This window comes from Canis lupus, chromosome 4, assembly GCF_011100685.1.
Source record: "Canis lupus familiaris isolate Mischka breed German Shepherd chromosome 4, alternate assembly UU_Cfam_GSD_1.0, whole genome shotgun sequence".
Lineage (NCBI taxonomy): Eukaryota > Metazoa > Chordata > Mammalia > Carnivora > Canidae > Canis > Canis lupus.
In genome coordinates, this window is record NC_049225.1 from 21,666,977 (window position 1) to 21,679,560 (window position 12,584).

The window sequence follows — 12,584 nt, forward strand, 5'->3', positions numbered from 1 at the left end:
ACGTACTGAGGCCGCAAGGCGCTCCTGTGCCAGGCTCAGCTGGAGAGGCCCCGGCATGGTACAAGTCAGGACTGGGAGGGGCCTTCCAGGTCATGGGAGGCAGCCCCCTCCCTACCCACCTGTGCTCACCCAGTGCTCTCTGAGCCACAATGACTGGAATCTACCCCTTCCTGGCCAGCAGCGAGGCACAGGTTCTTGGCAGCCTCTTGGCTAAAGAGCCAGGCTCCTCGGTGGTGGGATGTCCCAGCCTGGGGTCGCCGGCTTGATTCCACTGCAGCCTGTGCCAGCCATGCTCTGAGCACCGTGCAGGTGCACAGAGTGCCCACCTCCCCAGCTGCAGAGTGGCCCAGATAGCATCACTGGGGGCCCACTGGGGGAGCCCCAGAGTCCTACTGGGAGGATAAGGAAAGGCAAAGATAGAGGGGAAAAATAGGAGACCTCAGACTTGGACTGACTAGGAGAACGCCCTCTGTACCTAAGATGAAGACACTTGACAGTTAGTGAATCTAAATTCAGCACAATTCCAAACTTAGACCTTTCTTTTTAAGATTTTATTTATGTATTCATGAGAGACAGACAGAGGAGAGACATAGGCAGAGGGAGAAGCAGGGTCCCCTCGGAGTGGGGAGCCTGATGCAGGACTCAATGCTAGGACCCCAGGATCATGCCCTGATCCGAAGGCAGACAGTCAACCACTGAGCCACCCAGGTGCCCCTCCAAACTTAAAACTTTTAAACAGGAACACTTTTAAGAAGGGAAATGTGGAAAAAGGAGCCTGTACATATGCCCTCACAAAGACAAACCGAGGGGAACCTGTACAACAGAAGTATCATGGACCCCCTTTTAGCAATAACCACCAGAAAGCCCCTTCTCGTTCCCTGCAGACAGGTGCCCTTGCCCACGCCACCCTCAAGTCCTTGACAATGACTCTGCTCTGTCTCACCTCACAAATCCAGGCATTGGCGCTTCCTGGCGTAGAACCGGGCCGGTCCCCAGGTCAGAGGTCAGGCTGGGGTAAGCCCAGCCTGATGAGAGTGGAATGAGCCTGCAGAGTGGGGTCAGCCTGGGGCACCCCTGCTTCCTGCCCGACAGAGGGCTGGGAGTGACGGAGGCCTGGGATGGGATCAAGAGAGCCTGGGTCATCTGCAGAATTAAGAGACTTGACCCAGAGGGCAAGGAAAGGGCAAAGGTCAGCCACACTAACGAGGAGGGCTGCCTGCTTAGGAGGCTCCAAGGGGCCCCGATTTCCCTGGGGCGGGTAGTTTTGTCTTTACACACAAGCCAGCGGCCCGGACTGAGGACAACTCCAATTAGCGGGGAAACCCTCACTCCCGGGGTTCGCTCTGCACTGCTCCTGCTGAGACTGGAGACAGAAGCCCAGAGATGGGGCTCCAGCAGACTCCACCACCCCCCTTGCCAAAGCATCTGTGGCCATCCCTGGGTGAAGGGGAGGAAAGCAGAGACCCACTGAGACCCCCTCCTACACCAGCATTTTCCTCACAAGCTCAACTCCCACCTCAGTGGCCTCGCTCTGGAGCTGCCCACAGACCCAGGGTCCCCTCCCCAGCTCTGACCTCTCTTCCCACTAAAGGCCTCAGGTAGGCGGGGCTGGGGGTGGCTGGAGAGAGGGTCGGAGCAGAGGTCTCTCGTCTGGGTGGGTGGGAGCTCTCTGGTCTCCACCCAGAGAGGGAAAGAGGCTTACCTAGGGTCACAGGGCCTCTCCTGACTCCCAGCCAGGTCCCCCAGCTGGAGGCGAGAAGAGGAAGGCGGGGCACCGAGAGAAGGCTAAGGGGAAGAGGAAGGGCCAGGCTGAGCTCCCCCCTGCACCCCCCCACCTCAGGGGACTCTGTCCTCGGGGCTAAGTCAGTTGGGTTGGGCCAGCTGGAATGGCAGCAGGAGATCCTGGTCCTCTGAAGGAGAGAGTGGCCCTCAGCTGGCGCCTCTGAGGAGGGGGCTCTAAGGGATCCACTACACTGGCCAGACTTCTGCCGAGGTCCTGTGGCACCCTCTGCTGGCCACAGAGAGACCTGGGCTGGCAGGCGGAGCCCTGCCCGGCTCCTTCCTCCTGGCACAGGGCACGCTTGTGGTTAAAGACTCAGTCTGCCCAAGAGCTGCCCTCCTATGCTGATCCCTTCACCCTCGTGGGGCACGGACCTGAGGGCCCTCCAGCAGAGAGGGGCTTTAGAATCAGCCCATCCGATGCTTGGGGTCGGCTTAGAGAAATGGGTACTTGGGCTTTGGCAAAGACCTGTGTTCAAATCCCTGCTCTGCATGTCCTTGGCCGTTGTACCTGGCCCCTCTGAGCCAGTTTGCTCACCTGTGAAACAGGGATAAAATCCATGGCCACATTGGAGAGGAGTCTTGGAGACTGAATAGAAGAGAGATGTAAAGGCTTTAGCCCTGTGCCAGGCCCTGGCAGACACAGTAAATGGCCTATAAGAGGCATTTCCCAGAATTTGGCAGCTGGGCCAGACCTCAGGCCCTGACTTGTCTGCTGCGCTCACTTCCTGAGGGCGGCTCCACTAACCTTGCCTGTATCTCAGGGGTCCTGGTGGGCCAGGGTGAGGAAGGGCTCCTGTGTTTGGAGCTAAAGCTTCTGGGCCTTTTGCAGAATTAAGAGACTTAGCCCAAGGAGGATGGAGGTGAACCATCCCAGGCAGGCATTAGTTCGTGCCTGCAGATCACAAATGCCAAGTGGTCCCTGCTGCGCCCCGGAACCAGCACTGGTTATGGAGCACAGCAAGAGGCTTCACAGAGGGGATGATATTTGACCAGGGCCCCCAACAATGAACAGGGTGTTGAGTTGAGGGAACATCAGAAAGGCATAGAATTCTGGGGCACCTGCGTGGCCCAGTGGGTCGAGCATCCAACTCTTGGTTTCAGTTCAGCTCGTGATCTGAGGGTCGTGAGGTCCAGCCCCCCATCAGGGCGTGGAGCCTACTTGAGATTTTTTCTCCCTTTCCCTCTGCCCTCCATCAAAAAGCACAATAATCCTGAAAATGAGTGGTGTTTCCAGGGAAACAGGGAATAGGTATCAGGATGTGAGGAAGGCTGGGAAGGAAGCGAGGACGGAATGCCTGGCCCCCTTTCTAGAGTCAACGCCAAGGAGCGGCTGTTTTGAAATAAGGGAGTGTTATTGTCCGGCCTGGGGAGCTTACCCGGGTGCCAGCGTGGAGACCCAGTCATGGAGGAGAGAGGTTGGGAGAAGTTCCAGCTTTGGCCGGCAGAAGGGTGGATAGGACTTCCCATAAGATGGCAGAGAAGGGATGAGGACAGCGGAAAAGATGCAGGCCGGGTGGGACCTGTCTCGCCCTCTGCCTGTGAGCCTGTGGCAACTGCAGCCTGGCCTGAGGCCACCGCTCTTGGGTCCTGAGTGGGGAGGCCGGTCTGGGACACGTTCTGTCAGGACCCCACGTTGCCAACCCCAGCCTTCAGATGCCTTCAGAGGCCTTCAGATGCTGGGAGCTGCAGCAGCGGATGGCAGCCACCTGTCGCTGCAGGGCATTCAGAGCCCTGGCTGGGGCTTATCTGGGGTTCAGCTCATGGAGACGGGGGCTGCCCTCCTTCCTCTCCTGTGCACCACCCCCTTCTCTGACACAGTAGGTTAGTCTGGACTCGACTTGACCTCCATTTGTCACCAGCTGTCCTTCCTGAGCTCACACCTCCGCCCCACAGATTTGGCATTTTCACGAGGAGGTAAAAGAGGTCAAGGAGAAAGATGGGACACTGCTGAGGTTGAGAGCAAAGCCCACAATGTCCTGAAGCCCAGCTCTCTTGGTACCTCTGGATGAGTTCCAGGCAGCGCCCTGCCTCCACCCCTCACCCCCCACCCCGCAAAGCACCGGCTGGCCTTCTGCCACATAGGGCCAAGACCCACATGCCCTCAGAAGGAGTTAGATCCAAGGAAGCTGGGAGGAAGAGGAGCCCAGATGAAGAGGCAGGGGGGCAATCTGCCCTGTGGCCCCACCAGCAGGTACCACTAGAGCAAAGCTACTGGAGTGATAATGGAGCAAGAGGTGCTAGGTGGCAATGAGAAGGAGGGGTGCACAGCTGAGCAGTCACGTGCACCCAGGCCAAGGCCTCGGGCAAGTAGGGTCCTCTTCTCAGCGTTTCTTTTCTTTCTTCCTTCAGGGAGAACGAGGCATGCCAGGGATGCCGGGCAAACAAGGAGCGAAGGTACCTGCCCCTCACCCCATCCCCCGCAGCCCCTCCCTGAGCCCCAGCCAAGTTCTGGAAGCCCAGCTCCTTCTCCTTCCCATGTCGCTGCGAAGCCATGAAGACAGGGCACACATTTCCTCCCCCGCCCTCTCCCCTTGCCGTGCCAGCCTGCTCTTCCAGGCAGGGGTGCGTCTGTCTGGCTCACCAGTGACATTCACCGGCGCCCCCCTGGTGGCCAGACCTCCTCCTCCTGGGCACCTCTGGGTCATCCAATAGTTTCTCCAGTAAAGCCTAGCTCTGGCTGCAGTCCCCTGCGGGGAGTAGGGACTCCCTACAAATCACCTCCACTTGGGATTTATTAAGTGGTGCGTTTGGCAGCCTCAAAGTGGTTGGTTTGAGCTCAAGATGTGAAAATCGGGTTCACTCCCAGCTGCTCCCTAGTGCATGAGGGCACAGGTCCAGAGAATTCTCTATAAGAAGAATCCCACCTGCACACCCAGAAGTCAGCCATCTCCCATTCTCCCCGTCCACGCGGCTCTCCCTTCCACCCCCTTCCCTTCCCATCTCCTCCTCCACCTTTCCTATCCCACTGAAGCCCTCCCAACATTGCACCCCAGAGATGCACCCCCACCTGGACACGCATGGGCTCCCCGCCAGGAGGGCCTGGATGCTGAGGATGTGGGCAGGGAGCCTGAGGGACTCACCTGTGCTGCTCAGAGCCTCTTCCTTCCTCTGGGCCCACGCTCCCTGTGCCAGACTCAGCCACCCACCTTTGCTGAGGGATTGCACCTCACATCCCCTTGAGGGGAGCCTGGGACGCTGGCCGCTCCCTCTGGTGCTTTGCCCCAACTGCACAAAGTCGCCATGCCTTTTTCTTCTCTTGTCCAGGGAGCTCCTGGAATTGCTGTGGCCGGGATGAAGGTTAGTAGAACGTTATCACTCAACACATTAGGGGCAGGATAGGAGGAAGGGGAGAGGAAGACAGAGTTGGGGCTTCAGGGACTCAGTGGGGTGGTCACTGGACCAAGGAGGGGACAGGATTCAGAAACCTTCCTCTTAAGGCATTATGCACAACTTGAACAAGAGACATTTAACTAAGCCTCGCAGAGTAAGTAGGAAAGATTTATGAGCCTCAACGAAAGGGCTCACCACCCTGCCAGTGTGCAAGGGAACCCAGCCCTTTCCTTTATGCTTCGGAATTCGGCAGCTCTGTGCTTGCAAAGCTCCCAAGAAGAGAGCAGGAGTCCTGCCCCTGAACCCCACCCTAACCGCCCATTTGGTTGGCAAGCAGATGGGTGAGGACCCCCAGAAGCACAAATGTAGATCTCCCGGCAGGTCCGTGGACAGGGGCCACTGTACTGTGTCCAAAGCAGATGGCTATTCCTTCCTCTCCCTCCTTGTGGGGTGCTTCACTGGCCCTCACCCTTGCCATATCCCTCACTATAGGGAATTGAGGCCCAGAGGCCTCCTCTGGCCTGGGACCTGAAGCCTAGGCAGAGGGAAGCCCTGGGCTGGCCAGATGCTTCACCCACCCCGTGAGGACCTTTGCTCATTTACTCCTGCACTGGCTCTTACTCCCTCTCCCTCACCTCTTTATCTGAGTTTTCTTTTTTTCCACACAGGGTGAGCCAGGGACCCCAGGAGCCAAGGTACGATACAGAGGGAATGTTCTGGGCTACACGGAGCATCACGCATGGGGTGGAGGTGGCAGTGGCTGCTGTCGTTATGCTCTCCGTCCCCCTGAGGCTGGCCCGGAGCTGGGGACCTGACTGAGCAGAGGAGGGCCCACGCAGGCAGGGCTTGCTTGTCAGGAATGCCTTCCCCTCCCCAGATCCTGGCCTGGAGCTCGCTCAGTTTGCCTGCACACCAGCTCCAGCACGTAACTGTTGCCCCCTGTGCCTGCAGGGCTCTCTCTCTTGTCTAGTTTTATAAGGGATGTCACATGAAAAAAGTTTTCATGCCAACTATGTTTGGGAAATACAGAGATAAAAATATTTCACAGGGTTGTTTTTCCCCCTCTCCCCCCCCCCCCCCCCACTGCAAGCCTTTTTAGAGCCTTTAAGATGCTCTGTGTACATTGGGAAGCTCGAAAACTGTTATCTCTGACGCAGCATTTTCAAACTACTTGACTAGAGCATCCTTTTTTTAAGAGGAACATTTCATGGGGCCAGTATTCTGGAAATGCTGGTTTACAATCACTGTCCACCGTACTCTTCACCACCACCACCCCTAATCCTCTTATCAGTGACTCTCTCTTCTTACCCCAAAGGGAGACCCAGGAGCAGCAGGGAAGCCGGGGCCCCAAGGTTTGCCAGGAAAGAGGGGGCAGAGGGTAGGATACTGTGTCTCTGATTGTGTGTCCCCTTCATACGGGCCTCTGCTGGTCCTCCCACCCCCTGCCCTACCCCCAAGGTTGGAGTGCCGCCTGCAGTGTGTCCCTGGGAAGGGGGGAGTGCCGATATGGCCTAGCACAGCTTCAGAAAGTCTGCGCTCGGGAGCACACCCTCCCTCCTCTGAAGCATTGCTTTCCAGGAGGAAAGAACAGCAGAAGGAAGGCCTTCCTTCCCTCCATCCCCACTCCCTGGGGGCCTCTGTAGGGCAGCACCTGCATCCCTTCCCTTTAGACTTGGCCTGTTTCAGGGCATGCCCAGCTAAGGCACAGCAGGCACAGTCCAGGCACAGCCCAGGCAGGCCTGCTGGGGCCCCAGGACCCACTTCCCTCCAGTCACCTGGGCCTCCCCTAGATTCCTCCCCTCCCTTGACGAGCTTCAGGCTATTTTGTCATTCAGCTTCTACCCAAGGGCAGGTGGCAAGGGGATGACACTTAAAGACCTGGTGTGGCACCCTCTGTGTCTCCAGGTGGCAAATTATGCCCCGGAGCCCTCAATTTATAATATTACCTACAAGAACCAGCAGCCATCAGGCTGTAGGGAGAGGGGCTCTAGCGCTGACCTGGTGGGGTACTCTTGGAGCGCTCTCCTGATATGGGACACTGTGAGTGCACGTGCCATCTTCACGGTGTTGAAGATGGAGCTTCAGGAGGCTTGGGAAGCAGACCTGCCTCTAACACTTGAGGCGATGAGGGGGGCTCATAGCCACAGAGCCCCTTCATCTGTACAGTGAGAGCAGGGCTCCATGATGCATGTCATGGTGGGGAAAGTTCTTCAGGGCAGAAGAGGATAGTTGGGGGGGGGGGTATTAGTTTACTGGAGCTTCCATAACAAAGGACCACAGAGGATGTGGCTCAAACAGAATCTGGAGGCTGGAAACCTGAGATCAAGGTGTGGGCAGGGTCGGTTCCTTCTGCAGGTTATGAAAGAGCAGCTGTTCCACGCCTCTCTTCTCGTGTCTGGTGGTTTGCTGGCATCCTTGGTGCCCTGTGGCTTGTAGAACTGCCACCCCAATCTCTGCCTTCATCTTAACATGGTGTTCTCTCCGTATCCATGTCCTTGTCCAAATTTCTCCTTTATGAGGACACCAATCCTCTGGGATTAAGGGCCCACCCTACTCCAGTAGGACCTCATGACCCCGCTGATTACAACTGTAATGACCTTATTTCCCAAGAAGGTCACACTCTGAGATACTGGAAGTTAGAACTTCAACATACAAATTTTGGGAGGACACAAGTTAACCCATCACAGGAAGCAAACTCCTCAAAATAGTCCTCCAAAGGAGAAGTCTAGCTAGATGGGTTTTGTCTTCCCTGGAGGCGGGGAGGAGGTAGGCAGAGACCGGGAGCCTCTAAATGCTGGACATTTAAAAAAATGAAAAGAGCAAAGCGGTTAAAAGGAAAAGCTTCCCCCAGCTACTGGCCTTCTAAACTGCTCGCCTCTCTCCAGGAGATCCCCAAAAGGAGCTAAATGCTCTTGCCGCCTCTCGCTTCGTAAATGATGAGGATATGGAAGCAGAACAACGATACAGGTCCTCCCTCATCAGTGGGAGGCTCAAGGAAGGAGTCGGGTGCAGGTGGGGGTCTGGGGGGAAACGGAGTCTTTCAGGAAATGCCCCACAGAGGGGCAGGGAGGCAGCAGAGAGGAAGCCAAGGCTAGATGCTGGTGGGGCTGGTGCCTTCCCAGTCGGCCTGGAGAAACCCTCACCTTGCACCATCTGCATTTCCCCCACAGGGCGAGAAGGGGGCTGCAGGCCCCCCCGGGCTACTCGGCCTCCTGGGGCAGAAGGTGGGTATTGGCAAGCTCTGAATGGTGGCTTCTATGCAAAGGCCTTGTGTTCATCTGCACCCACATTCCCGACCCTGAACATTCACATGGGCCCCAGCACTGGAGGTGTCCCTTCCAGACTGGGGGGAAGCAGCTAGAACACAGCCGGATTAGTGTCTGGGGTACCACATGGGAGGCCCAGATGGGCAAAAATGCTCATATGCAAAGACCAGTAGCTGTACCTTGTCAGATTTCTTTGCACCAACTCTGAAAATGTGCTCCCTAGTACCTGAGTTCCATAAGACATTCCATTAAAAAAAGAGAGAAAAGAAAACACTTGAGGTCAAATTAACGTGGGGAGAGCTGCATGAGGCAGGCCCCCTTGCAAGGTCCCAGGGCACTTTAGCCAGGCAGAGGCTCAGAGCACCCTGCGGTGAAGGAGCCTGTCCTGCCTCATTTTACTGTGCCTTCCTTAACAGTCCTTTGGCCACCAAACCCTTTTTGTCACATTTCAAATGTTTCCCACCCACTGAAGGAGGGGTTCTGTGGACACACTTTGAGAAACAGGGTCTAGACCCAAGGCATGATGGGTCTCTGGTTTCAGCTCCATTCCTGTTCCCCAGCGACAGCCAGAGGTCCATTCTCTCCTCAGTGCCCATGGCCAATGAGACCAGGCCGGGCTTCTGAGGGCCTCTGTGCCCAGCCTGGGCTGAGGGGCAGTCTGCTGCCCCCACTCCTTGGAACTGGGAGGGGAGAGAAGGCAGGGATCGGCCATCCCCCTCTGGAGCTAGGCAGACCAAAGTGACGGTTACTCTCCCACTCTCCCACACTTCCACCCCCAGGGAGAAAAAGGTGATGCTGGCAACTCCATTGGTGGAAGCAGAGGGGAGCCGGGCCCCCCAGGGCTCCCGGGGCCCCCAGGCCCAAAGGTGAGTTTCCCTGGGGTTTGCGCTCAAGGGGGACGCTGACTGTGGCCTTTATCTTCAGCCCATTCTTGGGGACTCTGTTCTGGGTACCTTGCCTTCTATTCTGCTCCAGATGTGTGGTTTTCCCGTGGATTCTAGAAAGGCGATTTGGGCTGAGCTCCTGATTTTAAGTGGTGACAGTTTGACTATCCAAGAGAAACAGTCAGAGGGCAGATGGATGGTCCCAATGATTCAAACAGCAACAAGGTAACCAAGTCAGGGACAGATGGCCGCAGGGCCTTAGGACAGCCACAAGGGCCTCCCACCCAGGCTCTGAATACGAGATCAGTGATCAGCTGGGCCCCTGCTGGCACACGGGGGAGGGGGCTGGTAGCCGCAGGGGGTCAGCTGCCCTCACAGTCCTTAAACTGGGGAAAGCTGCTGGGATGAGACGTGGGTTTCCCGAAGCAAACGCCTCCTGCGCTGCTTGGTTTTATTCCAAGAAGTGAGGAGGGCCTCCTTCTTAGCTTATAAGGAAAGGACTCGTTATAAGATCGCAGACAATACACACATTCATTGCACCGACATATATCAAGGGGCTGCTGTGGGCTGCGCCCCACCGGGGCTGTGAGGCCGTAGAGAACCTGCTCTCAGCTTGCTCACCAAGCAGCAGGAGAAACAGGCCCACAATTCATAGTGGCAGGAGCCAGAAGGAAGCCCACAGGACGCAAGCTGACGTGGCAGGAGGGTCTCGAGCTAACCCCCACGTGCCCACCTCTCTGACAGTGGTGGGAACAGAGCCTCCCTGGCTTGAGCACCAGCTTGGCCACAGGGTGGGCCTGCCAGCCGGGCTCTGGGCCATCCCCAGGGTTGGAGTCCGTCCCCGCAGGGCATGGGTACCTTGGCACATCTTGGGTCTTGATTTGGGGTTGGGGAAGCCTGGTCACTACTATCCCTGCTCCCTGGGACACAAGAGAGGAAAGCTAGAAGGCCGTTCCCAAGTGCGTGTCCTCCTTCAGGGCCACGGGCAGTGCTGACTAAGGGGAGTATGTGCAGGGGACCTGCTACCCTCCTAGGCTTCCCAGGGCCCCTCCCTACTCGCCCAGAGCCTGCACGGTCCCCTCCGTCTCCCAGGCAGGACCTGATGAGGTGTGCCTTCCCAAGTGTTCCTGCCTCCCTGTAGCTAGGGATGGGGGGCAGTCCACACCGGGGGGGCTGCAACAGGGTTGACATGTGGGTGAATCAACTGAGGAGGGCCTGGCCCTGCAGGTGAACCCCAAAAAGTGGGGCAGAACACAGAGGAGGAAAGGGGCAGACAGGGAAGGCTTCCAGGAGGAGGTGAGACCCAGGCTGGGCCCACAGGTAGGTGGGAGTCAGATGAGTAGAATGAGGTGAGGTAGTAGAAGCCTGTGCAGACGAGGACGGAGACCCAAAGACACCTACCGCCCGGGACGACAACAGCAAAGCCATTCCCCGGCCCCTCAGACAGCTGGCCGAGCTCCCCTGCATGCCCTCAGCCCGTGTCTCTCCTCTTCCCCAGGGAGAAGCTGGTGTTGATGGCCAGGCCGGCCCCCCAGGACAGCAAGGAGACAAGGTACAGGGGCTCCCAGTTCTGAGATGAGGGTCGGCTTGGGAGTTCAAGCCGCAGCTCAGGGTGCTCAAGAGTGGTGGCCGTCCCTGCAGCGGGACCCCCAGGGCGCAGAGCTGACGGGCCATGGCTCCTGGTGGCCGTCGCTCCTGCCGGCTGGGGAGAGCCTTCCACTGAGTCAGCTGTCATGCAAACGCTGGCCCAGGGACGGACCCAGAGCCCCTGCTTCTGGTAGCTTCCACACCACTGGAAAAGGTGGGGCTCCGACTCCTCTCCAGCTACTTCCCGTGGGAGGGTCAGGCTGGTGCTGCCCTGGCTTTCGGAGGTGCAGTGGGGGCAGGGAGGTGAGGGGCAGGTTACCTGCAGGTGGCAGTGGCTCGACACTCCCTGAGCAGGCCAGCCATGGGTCCTGAGGAGTTATATTAAAGGGTCTCTTGGGGCGCCTGGGGGCTCAGTGGTTGAGCAACTGCCTTCGGCTCAGGGTGTGATCCTGAGGCCCTGGGATCGAGTCCCGCATCGCGCTCCTTGCAGGAAGCCTGCTTCTCCCTCTGCCTGTGTCTGTCTCTTTCTGTATGTCTCATGAATAAATAAATAAAATCTTTAAAAAAGACAAACAAAACTTTAAGGGTCTCTTGACCCTTTACATTTACTTTCTGTCTTGATTTTTTAAATTTGTCTTTACTGTTAACATTGCCCCAAAACAACTGCACTGTGGTTTGTTTTCATTTATTCCCCCGAGCTCTGTCCTGCTTCCAGCAGGAGCAACCCCCGCCCCGCCCTGTGGGGAGGTCGAGGTCTCCTACTGCCTTATGCAGCCGCATCCCTCCTTCCTTCCTGCGGTTTGGGGCTGTCACACGCAGAGAGGCCCCTGAGGAGCCCGTGGTCCCTCCATGGCAATTATTGAACATTCAGGCGATTGGCAAAAAGCTCCTGAGCTCTTCTTGCTCCTTGCGCTGAATGGAAATAAAGAGAAGCAAAGGGCCTGGTCCCTGTGCCCAAAGAGGAGGCTGCGGTAGGGACTGGGGAGAGGTGGCCAGGCAGACACAGTGGAGTCCCGCACAAGGAACCCAGGACAGAGGAATGTCCTTCAGCGAGAAGCCAGAGGAGCCCAGAGGTGCTGGGAGGCACAGAGGAGGGCAAGCAGGGGGAGATGCTTCCCGAAGGGGAGGTCATGCCCAAGAAGGTCTGCAGCCTCTGGGCCTGAGCTAAGATGAGCCTCGCGGGCCCATCTGGGGACATCAGGCTCTCTCGTACCCAGCTGTGTCCCCGTTTCACTCCAATTTTGTCGTGCAACAGGGGGAGCCCGGAGCAGCTGGAGAACAGGGACCAGCTGGCCCCAAGGTACGTGCGTCTCACCTGGAGTCAGAGCACACAGCGTGAAGTGGCTGGACTCCAGGTCTTAGGGGAAGGAAGGGAAAGAGTCTTCTTCCTGCAGACGTGGCAGCTGTGACGGGACTCAGCCATCACATCTAGTCCAGAGTTGTCTCGTAGAGTCTCTGTGTTGGTTCTAGAACCTCTGGGCATCCCCTCTGGGTGTGGGGAATCCCCGGCCAGGCCCCCATCCCGCAGCTCTAGGTGCACCTGCATGTGGCTGGGCACAGCACCCCCTTGCCTACAGCCCCGTCTAGCTGAGAGCGGGCACCTGTTGCCCTCCCGGCCCTACAGGCCCTGGCCCGGAGTTAACCGCCCTTGTCTTGCAGGGCACCAAGGGGGAGCCAGGGAAAGGAGAGATGGTGGACTACAACGGGAACATCAATGAGGCCCTCCAGGTGAGCA

At 57.6% G+C, this 12,584-nt stretch overlaps 1 protein-coding gene across 17 annotated transcripts in view; it reads left to right on the forward strand.

The window, feature by feature from the left end:
- Positions 1-12,584, forward strand: part of COL13A1 (collagen type XIII alpha 1 chain) — a 148,649-nt gene that overhangs the window by 105,598 nt on the left and 30,467 nt on the right. For all 17 annotated transcript variants that reach the window (XM_038534174.1, XM_038534187.1, XM_038534171.1 and 14 more), the window contains 8 exons: positions 4,132-4,176; positions 5,047-5,079; positions 5,781-5,807; positions 8,283-8,336; positions 9,158-9,244; positions 10,761-10,814; positions 12,105-12,149; positions 12,509-12,577. In XM_038534174.1, the coding sequence (XP_038390102.1) occupies positions 4,132-4,176; positions 5,047-5,079; positions 5,781-5,807; positions 8,283-8,336; positions 9,158-9,244; positions 10,761-10,814; positions 12,105-12,149; positions 12,509-12,577 (414 nt within the window). The remainder of the gene's footprint in view (positions 1-4,131; positions 4,177-5,046; positions 5,080-5,780; positions 5,808-8,282; positions 8,337-9,157; positions 9,245-10,760; positions 10,815-12,104; positions 12,150-12,508; positions 12,578-12,584) is intronic.